Genomic DNA, 22,130 nt, shown 5'->3' with positions numbered 1-22,130 from the left:
CCGTTCAACTGAATTCGCTCAGCGTACATGTATATCATTAACGGAGGTGCCCTTCAGCTAGAACCAGCCTGCTAGTTTATCTTCAATCGAGTTTATATTTACTGCACCTGCAGGGATACAGTGTTGCTGTTTGGCTTGGTGTTGCGTCTATCGTGGTGTTGCCTAGTTTAGCCTGCAACGACGTGTCCATGAAAAACACACTCCGCATCTTCTCAAGGTTGAGATCGTATAACAACATTCCCTTTTAGCTAAGCTTTATGTGTCAAGCCAAGTGTATTCTAAATAGAATTTGATGCGTTAGCCCCATAGCATGTTTCACTGTTTCATCCCTCTGACGTCGTCAGAAAACAAAAATTTATGTCGGGTTAACCATTTTTATTTTGTTTTTTAACAAAATTTTCAACGAAACTCGTTTAGCGATAGTAAAATTGCATCATTTCCTCCCCCATCTCCCGCTTATCTTGGTCACGGAAAAAAAACAAGCAAAAAGAATAAAGTACGTGGAATTTTCAATGAAAAAATTTCCAGAACTCATTTTGGGTTTTTACCTAGTCCTAATGGATTCTGCTAATCTATTAACATGCAAAAAAAAAAAACAATATGCGGAAGCCAAGATTACTATGAATGGGCCAAAATATACATGAACACTTGCGAGCAGTTTTTAATATTTTCTGAATGTCATGCTCTCTAGCGGTGAAGAATAAAATTTATTTTTCAAGACAAAAAATTCACGTACGAAACTTTCTCTTTGTAAACAATACGGAAATCTGCATGCAGATAAGAGGGGGAAGCGAAGTATTTTCAGTTTTATTACAACAGTAGATTTCCCTAAGTGTCCGCAAGGTAAATAGATCAGACATATATTTCCCTACTTTCTCCATGGGGGCACCTATAACGTGAAATGTGTATTAATATATATACTTTTTTTTTTAGATAAAACACGATGACCATAACAATCGCTAGTCAATCCCTCTCTCAGTTACCCGAAACTGTTGAAGAAATCTACCAGCAGTTTCCGTCCTTGGAGACTGAGGCCTTGAAATTCGTACAGACACCACTACGTATTATTGACAAACCCGAAGGAGTACTGTATGTCACTCAGAAAGAATACGCTGTGTTAAAAAATGATGATGAAAACTTGTCAGTTATTGGGACTGATGATGCCACAACTTGTCATATGGTTGTCCTTGTTAACAGAAAAGAATTTAGTGTGTGTGTGGCTCACATAGACTCCACCGATGATTTGGATGAGGAACTGACCCGAATGGTGTTGGATATAATGGGCCAACAACACACAGAAAGTGATTTTCATCTCGAACTTTCAATCATGGGTGGCTACCGTGATGAAATGCACAAATCAGAGATGTTAACGCTGGATCTGCTGCAGTTCTATAACGATTTGCCAGTCAACTTTCAACTTAAATCTTTATGTGTCAATTCCATTAATACCCGAACAAGCAATGGGATCAATTGGCCTATAATATATGGTGTGGCTGTGGATCTGCAATCTGATTTCATCATTTCTCCTGCAAAGTTCAATTTGAATGTCCGAGGGCCTTGCCTGTCATTGAGATCTTCAAGATTTCTCAGTAGTCAATGCTCCCTCCACAGGTAAACTATTTTGACAATCTATCAATATATAAAATTCTCAAGAACTTTAAAGCATACTTTTTCTAAAACTGTTATTTTACGGTTACAACCGAGCAGGGTGTATCATACTGGCGAAGGAATTTTCCGTATCAATCCTTTCAGCTATCAGTACCACTCCCAGATGGTTGACTGGATACATAAGAGCGATGATTTTATCCTGAGCAATTTTTCAACATCGCCCGCCGTAGAACCAGAACATTTCCCTCAAGAAATGAAGCAAGTCTTCCAGTTTGTAGTCCACAATCCATTCCCATTGGCCAGCGTATTTAAATTTAACAAATCCGTAAAATATGTACCCTCGCCCCAAGGCCAGTGGCTGAAGCTTTAGTTCCGCATTTATTTGATTTTAGAAAATGATTTTGTATGCTTAATAAGTTCGGTTACTAGAACACTTTGCGCAAAACGTCATCCAAAGTAGACTGCAGAAATGGAAAGTCGAACTTTAACCAACTGACGAAAGGAAACAGGAACAAATATTACGCACTTTAAATCGCTACTTTCATTTTATATGTACTTAGAGTGCACCTTTGTCTGAATGTTTTATGTCTACACCTTAGTTATTTCATGTCATTTATCAGTTTCATCCTGTTTAACGCAACAAATGCTCTGATCTAATGGCCAACTGATGAATGGCAATAGATAGAACTTCGATAAACGTGAATTGAATGTTAGATAGCGCACATGCCAATGGGTGCATAATGAATTTTTAAGTGGTGGGATTATGAAACCCTGCTCGACTGATGCAAAGTTGTTCTTCACGTATCACTTTACAAAATGCCAACTCACACTGAAATTGCCCCCGTCACTTTTTTCTTCGTGATATCCGGTGACCTTCGAAAACAGAAAGTATAATTGTGGACGTTCAGTTTCATGTGAAAATGAAAAAAAGAAAAACAATTTATGCGCCATTTGTGTTGAGACGTGTACAGACCATTCATTGTTGAATTGTGTTTATATCTTTTTTGAAACAGCACGGTGATAGTTTTTAATGGCAAAAGCGTAATATTTGTACCGTGCACCGAATTAAGTGCGCCTGACCTGAATGTTCGTAACAAGAGAAACGAAGTTGTTTCTGTAAATAAAAGATGTTACGTAAGTTCAATAGTTATGACTAGAAAAGAATCAATTACAACTTTCTTGTTCTTTTATACTACTAATTAAAAAAGAAAAAATATAGTCGCTTATCCTAAAATGTCTAAAACCTAAAGTTTGTATGTATAGTCTCTTTGTTACGACGAGGTTTAAAACATGTGCAGGGTAACTTCGGAGACAGTTCTAAAAAACACGATTTAACAACCGAATTTATATGTCCCTTTATTGCTTGCAAGTCACTTTACAGAAATCCGATGGAAAGCGTTTACGATCTCGACGCGGGATTGTCGTTAATTCGTATTATCAAAACTTCTCATTTATTCGCACACTATGTAACGGAAATTTGCCAATAAAACTTAGTTTATAGTGTTTCAACTCCCTTTCAAACTCCCAAAAAAATGTTTAGGATTTATTTCTATATCGTTCATATGGCAACGTCAAACAGTCTTTTTTATTACAAAAAAAAATATGTTTTATAATAAAAACTTTCGCATATTTAGGGTAAATGTGTTGCTTCTGTGATGGCTAAACACAAGCCAACAGTCTCGTTTTATCCAGTAAGGGTGACTTGATGCAAGTCGAAACAAATGAAACAGAAAGAGAGATTACCACGTCAAGAATGTCCTTGCAACAGACGTAACGTTAAATGAGCTTTAGCCTTTAAAAATTCGACGTCGGTAATATTAATTATAAGCTGAACACGAGTAGCATTTGTACAGAAAAACTTAATTCGCCATAATAAACAAAAAGAATGTTGTCACGCCAGTTTACTTTCTAGAATTACCTTTACAATGAAAAGCTAAATAGCCATGGTCGTCTAGTTTAAACAAGTCTTAACATATGCTGGGAGGGCAACAAAAAACCAAAAAAAAAAACGGCCAACGAAAGTGGATTAAAACTCTACTATGTGCAGGTCTGTTAATTAACAACACGTCAATCCGCGTCTAAACTGACATTTGCTACGCTATGAAGTCGTTGCCTGTACGTTGTTATGCCCTTATGCTTTCTAAATTCTCTCACGCAGACAGCTTTTGGCATTTTTGACGTATGAATTTTAAACGTTTGCCGCCAAAACCCACCAGATTAAAATCCGACTACGATTCAGCTGCCATCAGGTGGTATGCCAATAGGTCTTGTTCAGATCTTTGCTTCATTTTTAGCATTTCTTACATTAATTTTTGGAAGATCAGGTACGTGCACGCACATGTTTTAATGAACAGTATCGCCAATAGTGATGATGGCATTTCGCATTGTAATTAATTTTAGGTGTCACATATACATCTGGATGGATTCTAGTGAACAGACGTGTACGTACTTATTTGTTTAAATGTAGGCATCAAAACAGGTTTACATCATTCGATATAGCACAGATAGGCACAGGTATATTTCACACTATTGAGGATGGCGACCGGTGTCCTGCACTTCGTCGAACGAGAAATCCCCGCCGATGTTACCTTTGTCGTCTACATGTTCTTGTACAGTATAGAATTTTGGCATGTCGTGGTATGACCTAGAGATCTGGAGCGGTTGGCGCGCTGAAATAGCAATCGGCCTAATTTGAACTGGAAGACCTGAGTCTTGTCCTAGCGGTGCTTGCCGCATTTTTGAAGGGGAACTTTCATTTTGTTGCAGTGTTTTTATTGTTGCTGATGCATCACTAGGATTTCTGCTACCGTTCATCTGATTCATTGCGGAGGAGTTGATTGCAGCTCGCATAGTTGGTTGTCGACGCACACTGGAGAAAGCTCTTAAACGATCAAGAGCTCCTTGTGCAGCGGACGCGTTCGACGATGACGTAGCAGCTGCTCGTCGAGTCGAAGTCCTGTGTAATTGCTGCACAGCTGCCGCTGACGTAAGGACTCCTGTAAATATTAGTCGCACGTAAATGGAAACTGATAGTAATTATTCGTCCATGCGGATACCTTGTTTGGCAGTTGTTTGGCGCCTTCTGGCACGGACCATTCCGTACACGACGGCCGCCAAGGAGCTGCGGTTGGATGGTTGCCGATGGACTCCTTTCGGAGAGCCCATCTCTTTCCCTACCACGAGGTATGTTTGCATCTCGCCTTTGCCTTTGACTTTGACGAGACCACGGGGCTGCAATCGATAACCTCTCTCGCACAGAATCTGGTTAATGAGATCAACAATGCGTCTGTTAATTATCGTTGTATAATTTATCGCTCTTCCAAATGAAATGCGATTTTTAGAAGACGACATAGAAAAACACATGTAGCCAAATAATCAAACAGAACCTGATAGACGTCGCGAGTAACTTGGATTCGACCCATTTTACCGGTTGAGTCCATGCGTGAAGCTTCGTTGACAGTGTTGCCCCAAACATCGAACACTGGTTTGCGAGCGCCGATGACACCACCCACCACCTGTCCGACACCTATACCTGGAATGGATTAAATAATGTGATAAAGTAAATTAGCTAAAGAATTAAGGGCGACAATGTAACCAACCGACTCGAAGTTGGAAACTGTTAAAAGAATGACGATTAACTTCATCGAGACGATCCTTCATTGCCAGCGCAAAATCTGTCAGCGCCGTGAGATGTAAATATTCGTCTGCATCTCCCTGTAAAGAATTCACATTTGTTATCTACTTTTATTTTAAGTATCTTATGATTCAAATTGGTTAGGAAAAATCATTTGAGACGCACTGTCGTGGTTGTATTTGGGATTGGATTCAGTCCAGAGACGGCCATATATGTCGAGCCAATAGTTTTAATTTTTTCAATTGAAGCGAAGCGACTCTCGTCGAGCAGCTCGTCAAAATCCACTGAACAAAGAAATTACGTAAAAGAATTCTATTATTTCATGAAATTCTCAAATATTCACCTATGATTTCGTTGAGCAAACGAATACATTCCATTCCTTTATTCACATCCTCGGAATAGAATTCGGTGAAATTGGGAATACTAAGGGAATTAGATTTGAGAGTATGCTTTAGCTCACAGCTATTCTGTAGATTTGTCATGAATTACCTGGCAAACATTACCCCAACGCCATCTTTAGCTTGAGAGTATAATTCCTAAAAAATGAAATATGGTTTGTTCAAATATTGTATCAAGATGACACATAATTATTTCATGTGACGTTAGAAAATATATAGTGCCATCAATAATAAAAAATATAACGTACATCTGTTCTCCTTTCGCTGGATTCGGCTGATAGAAAGTAATTTGCTACATGGTCTGGTAAAATGTTTTTGAGCAATTGGGTATTGTAAGTCCGCGTTTCTGAAATGTCCGTCAATTCTTTGGCCGCCTGCTGTTTCCAGAGGAAATCAAGCCGTGAGGTCACCTCTACCAATCGCGAATGATAGCCAACAACGTAGAAGAAAAGGAAGATGAGCACCAGCATCGACCACTTGTCCACTACGTATAGACCGCAGTCTCCCTTAATTTTATTTGTTCAAATTCCTTTTACTTGATTACCGCATATCTGGATCATTAAATCTTTTTAGCTATTGATATTTGTGGAAACTTACCTGAATTTCATTGAAGACTTCTGGGAATGCTGCCATCATCAGGATTGTGTAGACAATAACCATGACTAATAAGATGGCTGATTTCACCATGTAGTTTAACTTGAGGAACGAAGCCAGACACACCATAGCCAAAACCCATGTGTACATATGATACTGAGGTAGCAAACATGAAGCCACTACGTACGCATTATTGCTTGAATCTGTATACGAAGCATTGAGGCGTAACTCGCTGATAACAAGATTTAGTTGTTTCGTATAGTTAAATTGCTTTGACACCGCCGAGCAATTTTCGCTATTTTCCATATAATACTGACTGTTTGACGGGGTGGTATCCAGATGTCTCATGTAATCCGCAAAAAGAACCTTTGGGACATTACCATGAAAAAATAAAATAATAACATAATCAGTTTAGGAACGCCTACCGAATCGTGGTAACGGACAATGCAAAGATTTACCATATTAACTACAGTGGTTATGAAAACGATGCCGACGACGAAGCAGATGTACAAATTGCGTAAATTTCGCTTACGGGCTAATTCTTTGGACGCGTGTCGGATCCAGCTGTCCGGTAGCCACGGCATTTCTTCCGCCACGGCAAGGATCAGAGCAGCTGCTAACATGAGTGTTGCAGCTACTAACGTAACCAACAATCCAGTTGTTCTTGAACAGGCAAAAATTTGAAATGGGTTTGCTCATATTGTTAAGAAGACCGCCAATGAACGTCACTTACTTGGGCATTACAATTAGAAGTGACGATGCAAGCATTATCCAAACGATGAAGACACAGAAAGCGTTGGATTTGAAGACGTCTTCTCGCATATTACTAAACTAGAAATGCGAAAACGAAAGAAAATCTATTTTATAAGTTCTTTAAAACTTGTTCGGTTGTAATCTTGCGTCAAGAGTAATAATTACGGTGGATTCCATGTCGGGTCGCAAGAACTGAAGAGTCAATGGATGGACATGCTCATTCCGTATCTTTTTATTCGAATCAATCTCTATCGAATGGTCCATCAACTGATCGACCTCCTCTTGAAGATTCAGCAATGCGGCTTCCGGCGCCGCTATTCTGACCCTTCGCGAGCCTCCACGATTGCAAGGGGAATCCTGTCGACGAACGGAAGACGTTGGTGATGGTTCACATTCGCTGTCCAATGCTCCATCGCTCAATAGATTAGGCAAGGTAGATCCATACTGATGGATGGACGTAGCATTTGACAACTTGAGCTGATGAGAGTCTTGATCGACGAGATCGAAAGTATTGGTAAACGATGTCTGGCCATCATCGTCGTCATCGTCTAGGCCACCAATGTCGAGCTAAACGACACAAATGACAACAGTTACATAAAAATTTTCTTGTAATAACGATATAGTTCATATCGGGTAGGCATTAGTAGGTGATGTATGTTTACGTTTTCGAAAGGTATTTCAGATGACCAGTCAGCTGAATCGTTGATCAACACGGATGTATCGGCGCTTGAAATAGCACCCATCGAAACTCCTCCTAGCGACGGTCTAGCGCTACTGGCAGCATTTACCAGTTGACCTGCTTTCCTCTTGAGGGAATGCTCATCTTCCTCCTCTTCGATCCAGGATTCAAGAATTCGAGTACGACAGCAACCAACGCGATCCACGGATGGGCGGATGTGCTGTTCATCTTTCGGAGGTTTTCTTATACGTCGCTTTTTTACTATCAAATACGTTTCTACTTTGTGTTCCTATTCAATGGAGATGTAACATTTCAGTTCACTGAAATTGGCCGTTAAAATAAGCAAACATACCTTAAGGTAAGCGTCTCGGGTATCGCCGTAGCCGGGCTCAACGTCATAAGTATCAGAAAGACAATCCAGCGTTGCTTTTGAAATGTGAACCCGTCTTTATTGGAAAATTTAAAAATCGCTGTTAGCCCGTGTAGCTGAAAAGGAATGGTGGGTTTCTGTAACTTACCCAGGAATGCCTCCCGATTCCATGTGATTGGCCAGCGTGACGTCGTAAGACCAGACATCAAATTGCCACTTGTAAACGCCAAGGACGCCGCAGAGAACGGACCCGGAATGAATGCCAATTCTCATATTCAAATCCACCTTCATGTGAAGAGGATACCATTTAGATAATGTTGAGTTGTGTAACATTAAGCTATTAGGTATGCAACATAATACTACCTGGGTCTTTTGTCGAACGAACTGTATGGCGCAGATCATGTCCAGCCCGGTTTCCACACAACAGTTTGCATGATTTGATCGGGCTTCAGGAAGCCCTGATACGCAATAATAACAATCTCCCAGCAATTTTATTCGCAAGCAGTGATTTTCCTATATTTAGTGAACCAATATTCTAGGTTATTTATTTTATTTTTGAATTTTTTTTTTCGGAAAAAACCGAAGTTGTAAGACGTTAAATCGATAGCCTTACTTCAGCTAAACGGTCGAATTTGCCGAAAAGGTCGTTCAGTACACGCACCAGTTCCTGAGCGCTGCACTGACTAGCCAATTCTATTGCAAATAAAAATAGACTCATTGGCTAGCAATCGGGGACGAAATTCATCAACTTTTACGTACCAGTGAAACCTTTGATGTCGGCGAAAAGAATCGAGACGTTCTCGTAACGGTGTAAATAAATCTTGTGGAATTGCGGAACGGCTGTTGGCGCTGGAATGGTATCAGACGCTTCTGGAGTGGCCACTAATTTTGAATTAATTGCATTTCCATTGCCACCACTTTTCTCGGCATCTTCTTCAGCAGCGAAATCCCGAATCATCTCCATAACAACAAAGCGGGGCAATACTGAAATCCGCGTTTGATGTCAAATGGATTTAGTTGACCGTCCTCCTGTAATTGCTACCTCAACAATTGAATGCAAAGGTCCAAGACGTACCTGATAATAACAGTTTCTCTTGTTTATCGTTCTCCTTCTCAGCCTTGCATCGCATTTCGTGAGATCGTCGTGTTTCCAAAAACGCTTTTCTACCGGCTCGATCCGTCAAAAATTTGGCGTAGAGACCAGCGAAATTCATAGCTGCATACAAAACCAAATCCGCACCACCGCTCATCGCGATACAATACCAATCCTAATAATTCACAAGTCATTATTCTTGGTAATTACATTGTCGTCAAAAATGGTTGTTTGCGCGGACAGTCCGTACCTCCCAGGGCGACGAATTACTGGCAATGCGGACGGAATGGACCACAAAGAAGCAAGTTAAATGAATAACGACCGTGGCTCCTGCGGCTGTGGATTTTATCATTCATTGTTTAGATGAAACTTGTGTGCAGATTTTGCGTATGACACATTATCGGGTTTACCTGAGGCGGACCACAGGAGTGGTAAGGGAAGCATTGCGTAAGTGGCAAATATGATGAATAAGATGTACCACGCCATGTGCGTTGTGAGTTCGGAACTTGTCTCTTCCAGTTCGCTGCTCTTCCCAGTACCGCCGCCGATGCCGTCGAAATCAAGCCCTACGAGAACTTTAAAAAACGCAACGCCAGATGGCTATATTTAAAACAAATTCCAACATCACGTACACATCGTTGTCATGGTCGCAAGAGAAAGCACGGAAAGAAAATTCCCGTAAAAGGTGAAACCCGTGTAGCTAGTCTTTGTCTCGTTTTCTATCGTTTTACGATCTGGCGTCAGTTAAAATTACAGAGCTTTAAACGAGAAACTTTGACGTGAATTGGCTCTGCAATAAATCATGCGGAATTGCCAATTTTTTGCGAAACTTTGCTATTTTTGCTTCAAAAAGTTGTGGATGTAATGTCGTATATATATGCCATTTCGACCCCAAATTCTCTTGTACTTTTTCGTTTGGGCCTTGACAAGCCACGTAAACCAGTTCGGAGTAAAGCTGCGTGTTGTTTTTGTTTCAGCCATCTATGAAATAGCCACCATAAAATAAAAATTCACTCGTTCGTCGGAACAGGTTTCGGTCTCACGATTCGATTTATTCTCAACGTTCGGGTTCTCCATCGAAGGGTTTAAACAAGTCACCATCATTCAAAAAGTAATTTTTCTTTTCGCCTTTTTACTTCAAAATCTATTCGCAGCGGGCAAGTCGCAAAGGTCACAGTCCATTATTAATGGCACGTTAAAAAAAAAATTAAAGTTCCCGTTTTGCAATACTACTAAGCAACATGTAATATCATCAAACTAAATGTCCTCGTTTAGCCAATTCGTTTTTGTGCTCCTGCCATGAGCAATTCAGTTAATGCTATCGCGAGCAACTCAATCATACGAAGAGAGTGCTTTTTCTTTTACAACGTCCTATACGCTGTGCTATATGCCGTGCTCGCAAGTCGTAATAGTTTGCTCGTCAAATTTTATTGACTGTCGGCCATTCAGTTCCAATTTTACGACGAAAGCAGTTCAATGGCGTTAATTTTACTAACCTTGTAAATTCATGAGCAACCAGGTAGCCAGCGCAGCCCAATGAAGGTAATTGTTGGCAAAGCATTTCCAACAAAAGGCTAATAAACAAAGTAGAATGTTGACAACGATCAAGCACGAAGTCCACGTCACCGTTTCTGTCGGGTACGCTCCGTGTGAGTGAACCATGGTGGCTCCCGACGATGATGGCTTGGAATTGCAGTCTGATGATGACGAGCCGACAGACGAATTCAAATCGATAGAACAAGGGACGGAATTGTTCACGGACGAACTGCTGTAGTGGATGGATATGAGAATCACGGCGATGATCTTGAGGGCTACATCGACTCCGTTGACGACGATGAATGACTTTTGACGCTGTCGATGTGAATATCGTTGATAAGCTGATTCAAGAGGTTGATTTTCAAATCGGCCGCTCAATCCGTTTTGCAAAGACGGCAAGTAAAGTCCACCATACACAACAGCGCCACCGCCGCTACGCTGGAAACGTGTCGTCGACGAGGCCCGCTCCAGTGCTATATAATTTCACGAGAAAAAGTTTATGTCGAAGATTTAGTTCACGTTTAAGGAGGATATGGCATGTTGATGGCTAAATACGTAGATAGCATTAGAAGTGCCAACGGTCGCTAACAAAAACTTTTGAACGAGTCCTAGCTTTACCTTTTCCCTATGCGTGTTGCCGTTGTGTAACGCTAGAGTTCACAAAACTAGTGGCCTTTCAGCTGATTGAACCTCAGGCAGACGTTCGCTAGCAGACGGAGCACAAAACGATGCCGGTACAACACGCACTTCCTTTGATAATTTACCATTTCATTACAAGTGGCGTGTCTGAAAACCTAGGTAGCGATTCTATCAGATTCTTTACGCTGTGGTCAGTTCGATGTGTAGATTAGGTATGTATTCTTAATAAACGCTTGCGGTAAACGTGGAATTCTTCTGCTTCGTAGGTGTGGGAAAGGCTTTTAGGTATTAGTTATGTACCTTATAAGTCGCATTAGGACTCGTGTTCCTTGTATTGACATGTATGGTTTTGTTGTCAGCTGCACTCTGCTTCGGTCCTGTATGTCCCGAAGATGTGAATTTTCTTTCGCATCAACCGATAATATTTAAAAAGGAGAAATGGGAACGGAACACGGTGAGAAGGGAAATAGAAATTCGCAGCTGTATTTGGCGTACTATTTTCTTTTTAGATCCTTTCACTTTTCAGTCAGAACGCGACAGCACTTCTTACTACGTGAAGAAAATGAAAAGAAATGCGACGAAACAAAAAGGAAAGAAAATAAATTCATTCGTAAATCAATAACCCTTCGGAATCTCTTACTTCTGTGGACAACGCAAGTGTGTTTACGAGTGTTTAACACGCAAACATCTCAAAAGTGGTGAACATTTGAATTCCAAAAGCGAATTCCGTTTCCATTCATTGATATAAACAATTATATTTTCTTAAAGTGCCCAACGACAAACTATCAATTTACACGAAACGTTGCTGACAAATGTTACCAGATCCGCACGCTGGCGTGTGTTGGCTTGCCACTCAATCTTTTATGTACTTATATGGGAGTAGCGGTTGGTCGCAGCCGCATGCATTATCTAAGCTCTGGCACTGGAAAACTCCTCACTTGCTCGCCGCCGACTACTGTTGTTCTTTCCTATCTAGTCACGTAAATAGTTTTGCAACGGCAGACGTCAAAGCATTAGGTTTTTCGCTTTGAGATTTGAGTATGTTGACGCTCAAAAGAGCAAGGTATGACATGTCATGCTTTTTGAATTTCATTTCTTTGGCTCTTTGGCTGAGTTGAAAGCAACCAAAAAGGCTTTTATGTCGTGCTTACCACGCTTGGCGCAAGACGGAATCGAATTACTTTACGTGTCGCATGGCGTTGCTCGCTGTTTTCAAGTAGAAAGAGACTCACGGAACGAATACGATACTTTTGGATGCTCCCATTATCTTTTACGTATGCGTCGTGCATCGTGAAATGTTTTACAGTGTTAGGATGAATGTATTGTGCTTAAAATTCTTACCTAGATGAAGAGGATGTTGTTTAACCGTTGATGGGGAAGCGCCGGATTGAGAGGGTTCGTCGTCGGTCGACAGAGTTCCGCTCGATTCCATCGTCTTTCTCGGTGTTGAGATTTCTTCATCCATCTCCTAGCCGAATGGTTAAGTCCGACTTGTTCACTAACTGATTGAAAGAGCTGCTCCTTTTTCACATGGACATTGGATTAAAAAAGGAGGATGAGTAAAATTCAATTTTAACTTTTGCTGAGAGTGTGAACTTAAGATTTCGTTTCAATCGAATCGAATAACGCTACGTCCACAAGGTTTCACTTTTCAATCTTGGCAAAGGTCTGGTTGAGGAAAGTCTGCTATTGTGAACGCAGGATTGGGAAAGGAAAACTCAGCGGTAGAAGTCGCTATCCAGTTTTTTTTCCAGCGCCCTACATGAACGAAGAAAAGAATGAATGAGAGCCAGAGGCGCGAATGCCAAAATGAAATGATTTTGCCTAATCTTGAGGAACCGCTCATAGCACCCATCAGTCAAGAAAAGTTTACTCCATTGGGATGGGAATAGAAAAAAAAGGTTGGTTTAATTGACAGCATCAGTGTACCACCTTGCTATCTATATTTATGATAAAAGGAATCAGCAAGAGCTTTTCATAAGTCATCGCTGGCTTTCTTCGTTGCCTTAATAATTTGATTTCTTTACATTTAATGGAAAGCTTGAGTTTCATTGAACAACTTCGCATCATTCGGCTCCACGCTTGACGTGAGTGCAATCTACTGAAACGTATACAACTTTGGCCGAGGATGACACAGTGATGCATGAGTTTATAATTCCGTCTACATCTTTTTTCGCAAAGTTAAAAAAAAAAACAGCATTTGCGATTTTCCTTTTACTCGAGCGCTAGTGCGGCACTGCATGTATTAAACATAATCCGGCATAATCGCCTCTACATGCTCACCATATGCTCGGTCGGGAATCCCATTTGTACGATTGAACCTCTAAAGTTTCTCAACCACTGCGATATAGCGAGAGATGTAATGCTGACGCAGGCTTGCATTAAGTCAATAAAAACCGCGTAGAGCATTACCATACTGCCTTGTTATGGGTAGCTGTGGTGGAGGAAAAGAAAAGAAAAAACAAATAAATAGACGTGAATTTGGAGCTCCGATAGAACTGACTGTAACAACTTTCCGTTAAAAGCTCCTTTATGAATGATTTCGATCGATTGAAACTTCTGCGATTGAAGCTAAAAAGAAGTAGGATGGCACAATCGAAGTCATTCCCTACGCACTTATACTCCTCATTAACATCTCCCCAAATGCCTTTGTGGTCTTTTGTGACTAAATACCGTACGAATGAAGGGATATAAAAACCACTGATCCTGGACGCACAGGGTATTATTTTTAATAAGACGTCCTGCTAAAAATCCCTGTCACCGACTGTTGCGGATACAGCGTTCAGTACCCCGGAGCGCAGGTTTTCTATTTGACGGAGTTTAAACGAGAATTCTGGTTTTGTACACTGCGTGCACATATCTATATTTATTTCGAGCATAAAAGTGTAATCACGTCGGCAACGGAAAGTAATAGGACAGGCAGTGTCACTCGGCTGTGTTTCGCATGTCAAGCTTTTGAATCCAGCACAAATTTAGACAGCCTTTTCGTTGTAGATGTCTAATGCTAAGAGATGCACTGCCGGGATACATTATTCGTTGAGCTGAATAATTAATCCTTGTGTGAAAAAAAAAAAAAAATAAAACTCCAACTGAAAATAAAAGCAGAAAGGCAGACAAACGGCACACAATGACTGCCTTGGTGAAAGCTACTTTAAAAATGTAGATCTTGTAGTACTTCTTGAGCGCTTATAGCATGTCGTCACATAAGAAGACGATTCCGTGTCGCGACTTGCCTTGGTATGAATTGTTAATGAGCAAGTGAGTTTAGATGCAAAAGAATTTAATCGGATTGTGCGCTTCGACCCCACTTTATTTAGAAGTGCAACTGAATTGCTTGTCTGACGTTATATGCGCAGTTGGGAATGGAAGTATAATTCAATGATTATCATGCGAGTACGTTTTAAAGGAATTCTTTTGGAACTTGGCCGATGAGAAACTAGAAGCTGTCCAATTGTCGTGCTATACTATTCTGCAAAAGTCGGCATCATTAACTTTGGATTCCCAATTTATTTTGGGGTCAAAACTTTTATTACATGATTCGAAAGAACGGAATGAAAAACGATTCACTCGTTATGGGCGTCGTCTTCAATCGGCTATGTATCTAAAGCCCCGTGGTACATTGCCGACTCCATCTATAATCTAAAGAAAGCCTGGCTTGATAGCGACTCGTATCCGATATCAGATAGATTGATGAAGGCTGAGGTCGCAGCCAAAATGTTTAAACTGTGTGTATATACAGCTAGTTGCGCACCAGGTCTTTGGAAAGAGTCAGCCTTTAGGCAAGGTTAACAATCGAAGAGAATCAGACGAAACTTCAAAGCAAAAAACTGATTCGAAAATGTTTTTTTTTTTTTTTTTTTTTTTTTTTCATTTTCTCCTTTCAGAACATTTACGCTTCATCGAACGATTATAATTTTTCTTGTATAAGAGCACGCCCTTTTTCATCTTTCTTGACTATTTCCTTTCTCAGTTAGCCATGATTAGCAGAATGCGAGTGTTTCTTTTTCTGCATGTGAGGCAGTGATGAGGATCGCATTTCAACAATAGAGGCATCGTATTGTGTCAACAATGAAAGTTCATTCGGTACTAAGAAGAAAGTAATGTAAGGTTTTTTGTTCTCTCGCTCGGCGTTACAAGTTCGTTTCACCTTTCGGACGAACATTTCTTTGTTCCCTCCAAGTCTTTCTTTTTTAGCAAAAAATGTTTCTAGTTTTTTTAAACAGTGGCCATTGAAACGGCCATGACCTGCCATGTTCAATACCCGACACGGCTTGCAGAACTCTTGCTTACGTTTATTTTATTATTTTTTTTCCCCTTAGTTTAATGGCTAAACAAAACAACGCCAACTTTCAAAAGGCCATGACCGTATACCAAAAGGGAATTCCCTGTACAAGCTAACGGTAAATACAAAAAAGGTGAGGCGGACATTCTATTGAAAACGTTGTTCCTAAAACTTATACACCCGTACAAGTAAACCCATCTTTGCCACATTTTATTAGGATACAGAACGAGGCATAGCTCTTTGCATTAAAACAACGGCACGACTTGACGCTGCAGTCACGGGATAACTATATTAACGTACAAAAGCGATGTCACGTAAATATTTATAAAGGCAGGGCTTCGACACGTCACTAGTGGCCGTCATCTGCTTTCTCGTTCACCTACAAGAATAACGGCTGAAAATTCAATAAAGGACCCGGTTGTCGTTAAAAACGGCGCCTGTTTGGATATTTTTGTTTACTTGCTAAAGATAGAAGACCCATGAATAGCCACACGCGCTTACACAATCAGCGCAGGCGATATACCAGGTGTTGATGAACTGACCAATATCTTTTTGACGATATGGGACGTTGAAAAAAAAAAAAAACTAAAACAAGGTCCAATCCATCGCTTTACCGCTTCCGCCCTTGCAATATATTATCTGTATGGACTAGATGTGTACTAAATAATATTTATCGTAGCAATAGATCTTCCCAATCGTGAACTAAGCCTCGTGAAGACCCTGGTTCACGAAGAAAATAGTTAGCAATATCCATTTACATTGTAACTAGATGATGTAGTAGTCTAAGTAGATCAGTAAACAGATATATGGTTATGCGAATAACGTCGCAAGCTAAATCGCATTTTTTTTTGTCTGCAATATTGTATCTGCGTAATATACTGGCAATAGACAACCATCTGGATTGGGACGATATCAGTATTATCAAACGTCAACAATATTGATCCATTCGTCATGGTTAGGCTATACATACTGTTTACGATGACCAGCAGCGTCTTCGTATCTTGGCTCGTATGTGTAGCTATATACCCTGGGCGGGCCATACTATGGTAAAACCGATAATCATGATGTTGGCTAAATTTCCCTTTTTCGTGTATGGAAAAGATACTCATCGGAAAAGATACTCATCGGAAAAACCCCACCCCGTTCAACTTATCTAAAAAAAACAAAAAAACTCCTACGCTTTGGCACAAGCTAACTTTTACCTGCACGGCACGATATTATACTTCCGGCGCCCGCATTAAGGCAACGAAAAATCAATCGTTAATCGTTTCTGCACATGAAAAATGGTTGCGACGATAGAAAACATTAATTACAAAATATAATAGCCAACTTTTCATCAAATCGTAAAGCAACTGATTAACATGCCTTTAGCCATCGTTACTTTAGGGTTTCTTTTTCCACGTCCTTGCCACATTTCAACCACGATGTCTATGCACGAAAATCGTGGCGACTTTAATTGTGTGAGCGTTGTTGTGGACAATGGATGGACAGCTGAGCGATGGAAGAAAATCAACAGAGCCCCTACCATTTATCAGGGGCGGTTGAATTTGAGCATCGTCGATGAATCATTATAATGAATCAATTATAGTCTGGCTCCTTTTGCTCCAATTTCTGTATTAAGTGATCCAAAGTACGCACGTCCACGTGAAAGGAAATCATCTTTAAATCTGACCCCATACCAAACTGATAATCAGTTTTGCCTTTCCCTTTGACTGGATTAATCGAGACTAAAGAACCCAGAGAAAATTGTTCGACTAAATTCAAGGCGTCGAAACTTTAATAATACTATAGACAGGTGAATAAAAAAAACGCGGCCCTCTTATTACGTATTCAGCATCCAGCAACATAAAGAATACTCATAAAAAGAACTTAAACAAACAACGGAGTATCTAAAGGCGTGGCAGTTGGCTTACTCACAACTAGCGCACAGTCGTGACCGCACCCTGCGCTGTTCACTTTTCATCTCCTTTCGTGTATGTGAATAGACGATTTCTAACATCCTTTCAGCGTTTTGCCATTAAACTCATATCAAAATCTCTTAGTGGGTCAAACTTCGGCGGAAAGGTCTGGTATGTGCACAGTCTAACAAGGTAAAACAAATGTAACACATACAGTATAAAATGCTGCTGATTGAAGCGCTGCGGGGGCCCCTTCTGCGGGAGCAGCGAAAATGAAATTACTACAGTCCTAGGCCGTTGGCAAATCGATGAGCGTGCAGTATAGAAAATATGGTGCATGCAACTCTATTAAGAGATAACAGAAGAAAACTTTATCTAGCATCATACCACGGTTGACGAAGCTCAATCCATCAGGCAGATCGACCAACAGTTATGCGGGTGAGAGAGTTCAGTGGAGTAGCTACAGCAATATATTGCAAAGAGTACTAGTAGCAGATAGAAAGGCAGAAAAAAAAGTGATGCCTGCTGCTCTTCTATATTGTTTCTCGTTTGCCTCTCTTTCTTCGTGATTTCGCTGCACCGATTGCATATAAGCGAACGCATTTTTTTTTCCTTCCCTTTTTTTTTCTCTTTCATTCCTGTCGTTCCGCTGTAGAGCCCATATTTTCAGACAATAAATGGCTGGATCCAGACCAGCAGACGATACACATATTTCTCATTTTCCTGTTTATTTTGTAGGTTCTATCCATTTCTTTTTCCTTCTTTTGCCTACTGCTTTGTTTGGTGTATTTTCTCTGGCATCGGTTCTTAAGAAAAGTACAACGACCAAGAAAAATATAATATCTAGCAATCGATCATTCTCATTGCGAGAACGCGTCGGATAACATCATTGATCGTTCCTTGTCGTCATCGGGCGAATTCGAGACGCGTGCACAAGAAGGAAAAAAAATTTCATTTCGTCATTGGAAAAGTCAACAGTCCGAAAATGCTATAAGCAACGATGACGTCAGTGTCACTGAAGCTGAAATTTCGTTTGATTTTTCTCTTATTCGGTGAAAACCTTTGGCCCCGTTCAAAAAGAATAGGCGTGGTAGCTTGTGCGCGCGCGCGGGGCTGCGGCATTTTAACGTTGATAGTTGCTGGCATAGAAGCCGAATCACATAGACATCTATCTAGATACACAGTAACATACAGTAGTTATGTTTTTTTTTTTCTTCATGCTTCACCGCTTCCGTCATCTTTCTACACCACGTCGTTTCCTCCTTATGTTTCCGTCGTCTGCCTCTTCCGCTTCTGAGCGTCCGCAGCCTACGTGAGAACCTATACTCCGTATATACGTGTAGACAACTCTGTCTCATGTTTTCCGTCTCCATAAAATTTAATATCTTATCAGTTAAGTCCTCCCGCCTTCCCAATCTTTATGAAAACGCAAAGTTACAATCTTTGTTGTTAAAGAGTTGTGACTGGAGAGAAAAAGAAAAGCGACAGTGCACTTTCGGCGACTTCGACTCAGCGCATTGCCCGCTGCTAGTCGGGCATCAACGAAAATAAGGTTACGTGACTGCTACTCGTAGACCATATAATTGCACTTATGTGTTCTGGGCTTCAACGAGCATATACACTATCGTCAATTTCTTATCGAAGACGCGTTTATTGTCGACTGATTTATACCACAAACGAACCAGTCGCGATGTAGAATCAAGGCAGTTCTTCAGTAAGGGCAGATCACCATCGTCTTGGCTGGTACATAGTGTGAACACACAATCAAGCCCTTGGTACGCTCTATGCATGATGAGTGGTTAAGACTCACGCGTTAGGACAGGGCGGCAACAAAAAAGGCTGTGTGATGGTGGGTGAGAATGGGTGGATCTGACAGAGCACTCAGCGAACAAGAAAAGAAAGTCTGAGCGAATAGTAAAAACGAGGAAAAGAAGCGCAGGGTGAAGCTAAAACGGGAGGAATGCGAGACGGCCCAAAAGGCATCATTCGCATCGATTCAATGTTCACGTTCCTGAATAATGTAGACAAGCAAGATGCTAGCATAATAAAAGAACCCGGAACTAAACTACCGTTTCATCCGTTGGTTAAATGCTGGGCCTTCTTGCTATCGTAATAGATCTTCCTTATTTTTCTTTTTAAAATGAATGTTCGGGAGCGAAGCCGAAGCTATGGTGGTATATCCTGTAACACAATGTTAATACTTTGCGAAGCTATAATATTATTTTTTAACAGGCAAAGATCGGATTGCTTATGGGCGAGAGTATTTTACGATCTTTGCGCTTATGCGCGACTGACGAGACATACCAAGTGTTTACTTATGACGAGACGTCGAGCGTTTACTCATTCCGTAACGCAAGCTCGATGGAACCAAAAGACCGATGCACGCATGATAGATATCTGAAGCTGCACAACCAAGTCGTTCGGTACGATCAGCAGGGCTTCGGAGACCGCCGCATCAAATCAAATAACCACAGTCAATATTTGGTTTTCGCTTTACTTTTCCTTCCTATGGTAATCCAGCAAAAAAAAAATAAAACCACTTTGCACAAAAGCCATGATCCCCCCCCCCCCCTCACCTCCCAGCGTTGCTCACGGTATGCTAGAAATTCCAGGAATAAAAGTACAAAGAAAAAAAGTGCAAACTGCGTTGTTCTTTACCTTAGAATGTTGTCCGACCAATATTCGTATAAGCAACATCAGTACACAGATCGAACAGGAAAGCTCGTTACAAAAGATAAATGGGTAAAAACGCGGAATTCGACTATCCGTAAAAAATTTGATAACAGACGCGGGAGCGCATGTCGACTCGTCAGACAAAAGAATTTCATAAATCAATTGATTCTATCATTTGTTAGAATAATTTAATAAAAAAGCACTAGCTTTAGACTACGTTGAAGTAATGAGAGCAAATCACGATAATGTGCGTCATTACCATCAAAGAAACTACTTGAAGAGGGAAACCATTTTCCAGAGGCATTATCTGCTCCGGATATAATTCGCCATCTTTGTTCCTTTTTTGTCCTTTTAATTTAAAACAGGAAATTGTTTCGCTGCAGACTATCCTTAGGTCTCTTTCACTTCTACAAAAAAAAAAAAAAATAGCTTCCGTGCATTTGCAATTTACCTGCCCCACTCCACAGCCTCTTCACCCAACGGGAATCAGCTGGTGTGGCAATGTGCTACATTGTCAACATTGGAAAGACTCTGAGTAAATAGTGTTTGCGGATCCAAATTGAAACTGCCTTGGCGCCAACACGACGGATTGCTGTAAATCCGTAATAGGTTCCCTACCAGACGGTTGCCTTACTGTAACGCAGTAAAACTTGCTCGTTGACTTATGTGGCGGACGGATACTTGACGCGTCCTTTAACGCTACATCTGAGGAACAAGTTGATATGAATGGCTTTCGTTTGGGCCCCGTATGATTTATGGCAACCTAAATCAATGCGATATCATCGTTCGTCCTCGCTACGTCTGAGTTGACCCTCCACTGTATGGCTAAGTGATTTATTTGTAATTCGTTTCAAGTTTGATCATTAAGCTTAAAAATACGAGCACCACCAGCTGCTGCGTTTAGTATACGCGCTTTCGTGTTTTAAAAAATATTCTGAAATGGCTTTTCCCGCTTCCTTTTGATGTTATATTGTCGAGATGTAACGTGTGTCACTACAAGCTGTGACGCCCCCGTCACATGATCGATGAATTTAGGGGAACAGAAAGAAGTAATTCTCCTATTGAAAACGGAAGTTTGTCGGTCTACGAGATTGTCATTACTCTTTGCTTACGCCAGCACACACCAATTAGAAGTTGCTTCCTGTATATTGTTTTCTGAACTGCAGAACTTTGTGGTCATAAATGGAGCGACGGCTTTCCAAAAGGATAAATTCTTTACTTTAGCTCGACGCTAATTTAGCCTCTGAAGGTTGATTTTATTAAAAATACCATAGGGCGAGGACGCACAATGATACAACTGTTAGAGTAGTCTACTCACGTGGTTTATGGCAAATAAATTTTGGCATGTAAACACTGATTGATCCTGTCCAACATCATGTCAAAGACGGAAGAATGTCACTTTGGAATAGACTTGTCAACCTTAAAATGGTAGTTATCAAAACTTTAGATGCCACACGAGTTGCGACACGTTTTTGGGTGGCAGATTGCGAATAGCCAACCTGCTTCTTCTATGGTTACAGAGGCAACTGACGAGATTGAACGCGTGCAAGCCCGTTTGTTAAGGGGTAAAAGACCAGATACGTGTGAGAGGGAGTGACGTCGGACCAGAAGCGCTTGCGAGCCAAGCCACGCCTCCGTCTCCTTTTCTGTAAATTGATTTCATTACTGAATCAGTTTGCAATTCCATGCCGATGAGCTTTTTAACGCAACTTTTTTGTTGACGCAAGTATGTTATGTTGTAATCATGTAGCACCACCACACAAAAGGAGCACTCTCTATCCCGCCTTAGTTCTTTTTGCAAATCATAAGAACAAAACAATGAAAATAAATAGATAAAATTAGGTTTCTGTTGTCCTCTTTTTCGTCATACTGACTGCTATTACTTGGCAGGCAGAGCTTCTGCGAATCTGAATCGGAATACACGGTTCTACGAAATGTGGTGGGAAGAACAATTTGAATAGGATTTGCAGCTG

The 22,130-nt window shown here is 40.7% G+C and overlaps 2 protein-coding genes across 3 annotated transcripts; one reads left to right on the top strand and one right to left on the bottom strand.

Moving 5' to 3' along the window:
* The first annotated feature begins 721 nt into the window (after positions 1 to 721).
* On the top strand, positions 722 to 2,752 carry LOC130700420 (protein N-terminal asparagine amidohydrolase-like). Its single transcript, XM_057522468.1, has 3 exons — positions 722 to 843; positions 934 to 1,611; positions 1,708 to 2,752. The coding sequence occupies exons 2-3, from the start codon at positions 944 to 946 to the stop codon at positions 1,976 to 1,978; spliced, it is 939 nt and encodes a 312-aa protein (XP_057378451.1). The 5' UTR covers positions 722 to 843; positions 934 to 943; the 3' UTR covers positions 1,979 to 2,752.
* A 1,280-nt stretch (positions 2,753 to 4,032) lies between these two features.
* LOC130700417 (adenylate cyclase type 8-like) lies at positions 4,033 to 21,698 on the bottom strand. Of its 2 annotated transcripts, none has more exons than XM_057522461.2 (24): positions 21,476 to 21,698; positions 12,646 to 13,062; positions 10,626 to 11,138; positions 9,540 to 9,704; positions 9,380 to 9,465; positions 9,112 to 9,304; positions 8,796 to 9,020; positions 8,650 to 8,729; positions 8,400 to 8,549; positions 8,185 to 8,321; positions 8,019 to 8,112; positions 7,650 to 7,955; positions 7,153 to 7,554; positions 6,968 to 7,065; positions 6,693 to 6,897; positions 6,238 to 6,600; positions 5,889 to 6,146; positions 5,732 to 5,778; positions 5,586 to 5,665; positions 5,408 to 5,526; positions 5,208 to 5,322; positions 4,995 to 5,140; positions 4,665 to 4,869; positions 4,033 to 4,604 (listed from the first exon to the last, which is right to left on the bottom strand). In XM_057522461.2, the coding sequence occupies exons 2-24, from the start codon at positions 12,767 to 12,769 to the stop codon at positions 4,135 to 4,137; spliced, it is 4,581 nt and encodes a 1,526-aa protein (XP_057378444.1). In that variant the 5' UTR covers positions 12,770 to 13,062; positions 21,476 to 21,698; the 3' UTR covers positions 4,033 to 4,134. The 2 variants fall into 2 exon arrangements, with proteins under 2 accessions (XP_057378444.1, XP_057378445.1); XM_057522462.2 differs by having other exon boundaries at positions 12,646 to 12,819.
* Between the last annotated feature and the right edge of the window lie 432 nt (positions 21,699 to 22,130).

This window comes from Daphnia carinata, chromosome 8 (assembly GCF_022539665.2).
Source record: "Daphnia carinata strain CSIRO-1 chromosome 8, CSIRO_AGI_Dcar_HiC_V3, whole genome shotgun sequence".
Taxonomy (NCBI): Eukaryota; Metazoa; Arthropoda; class Branchiopoda; order Diplostraca; family Daphniidae; genus Daphnia; species Daphnia carinata.
This window is presented reverse-complemented; position numbering and strand designations above follow the sequence as displayed.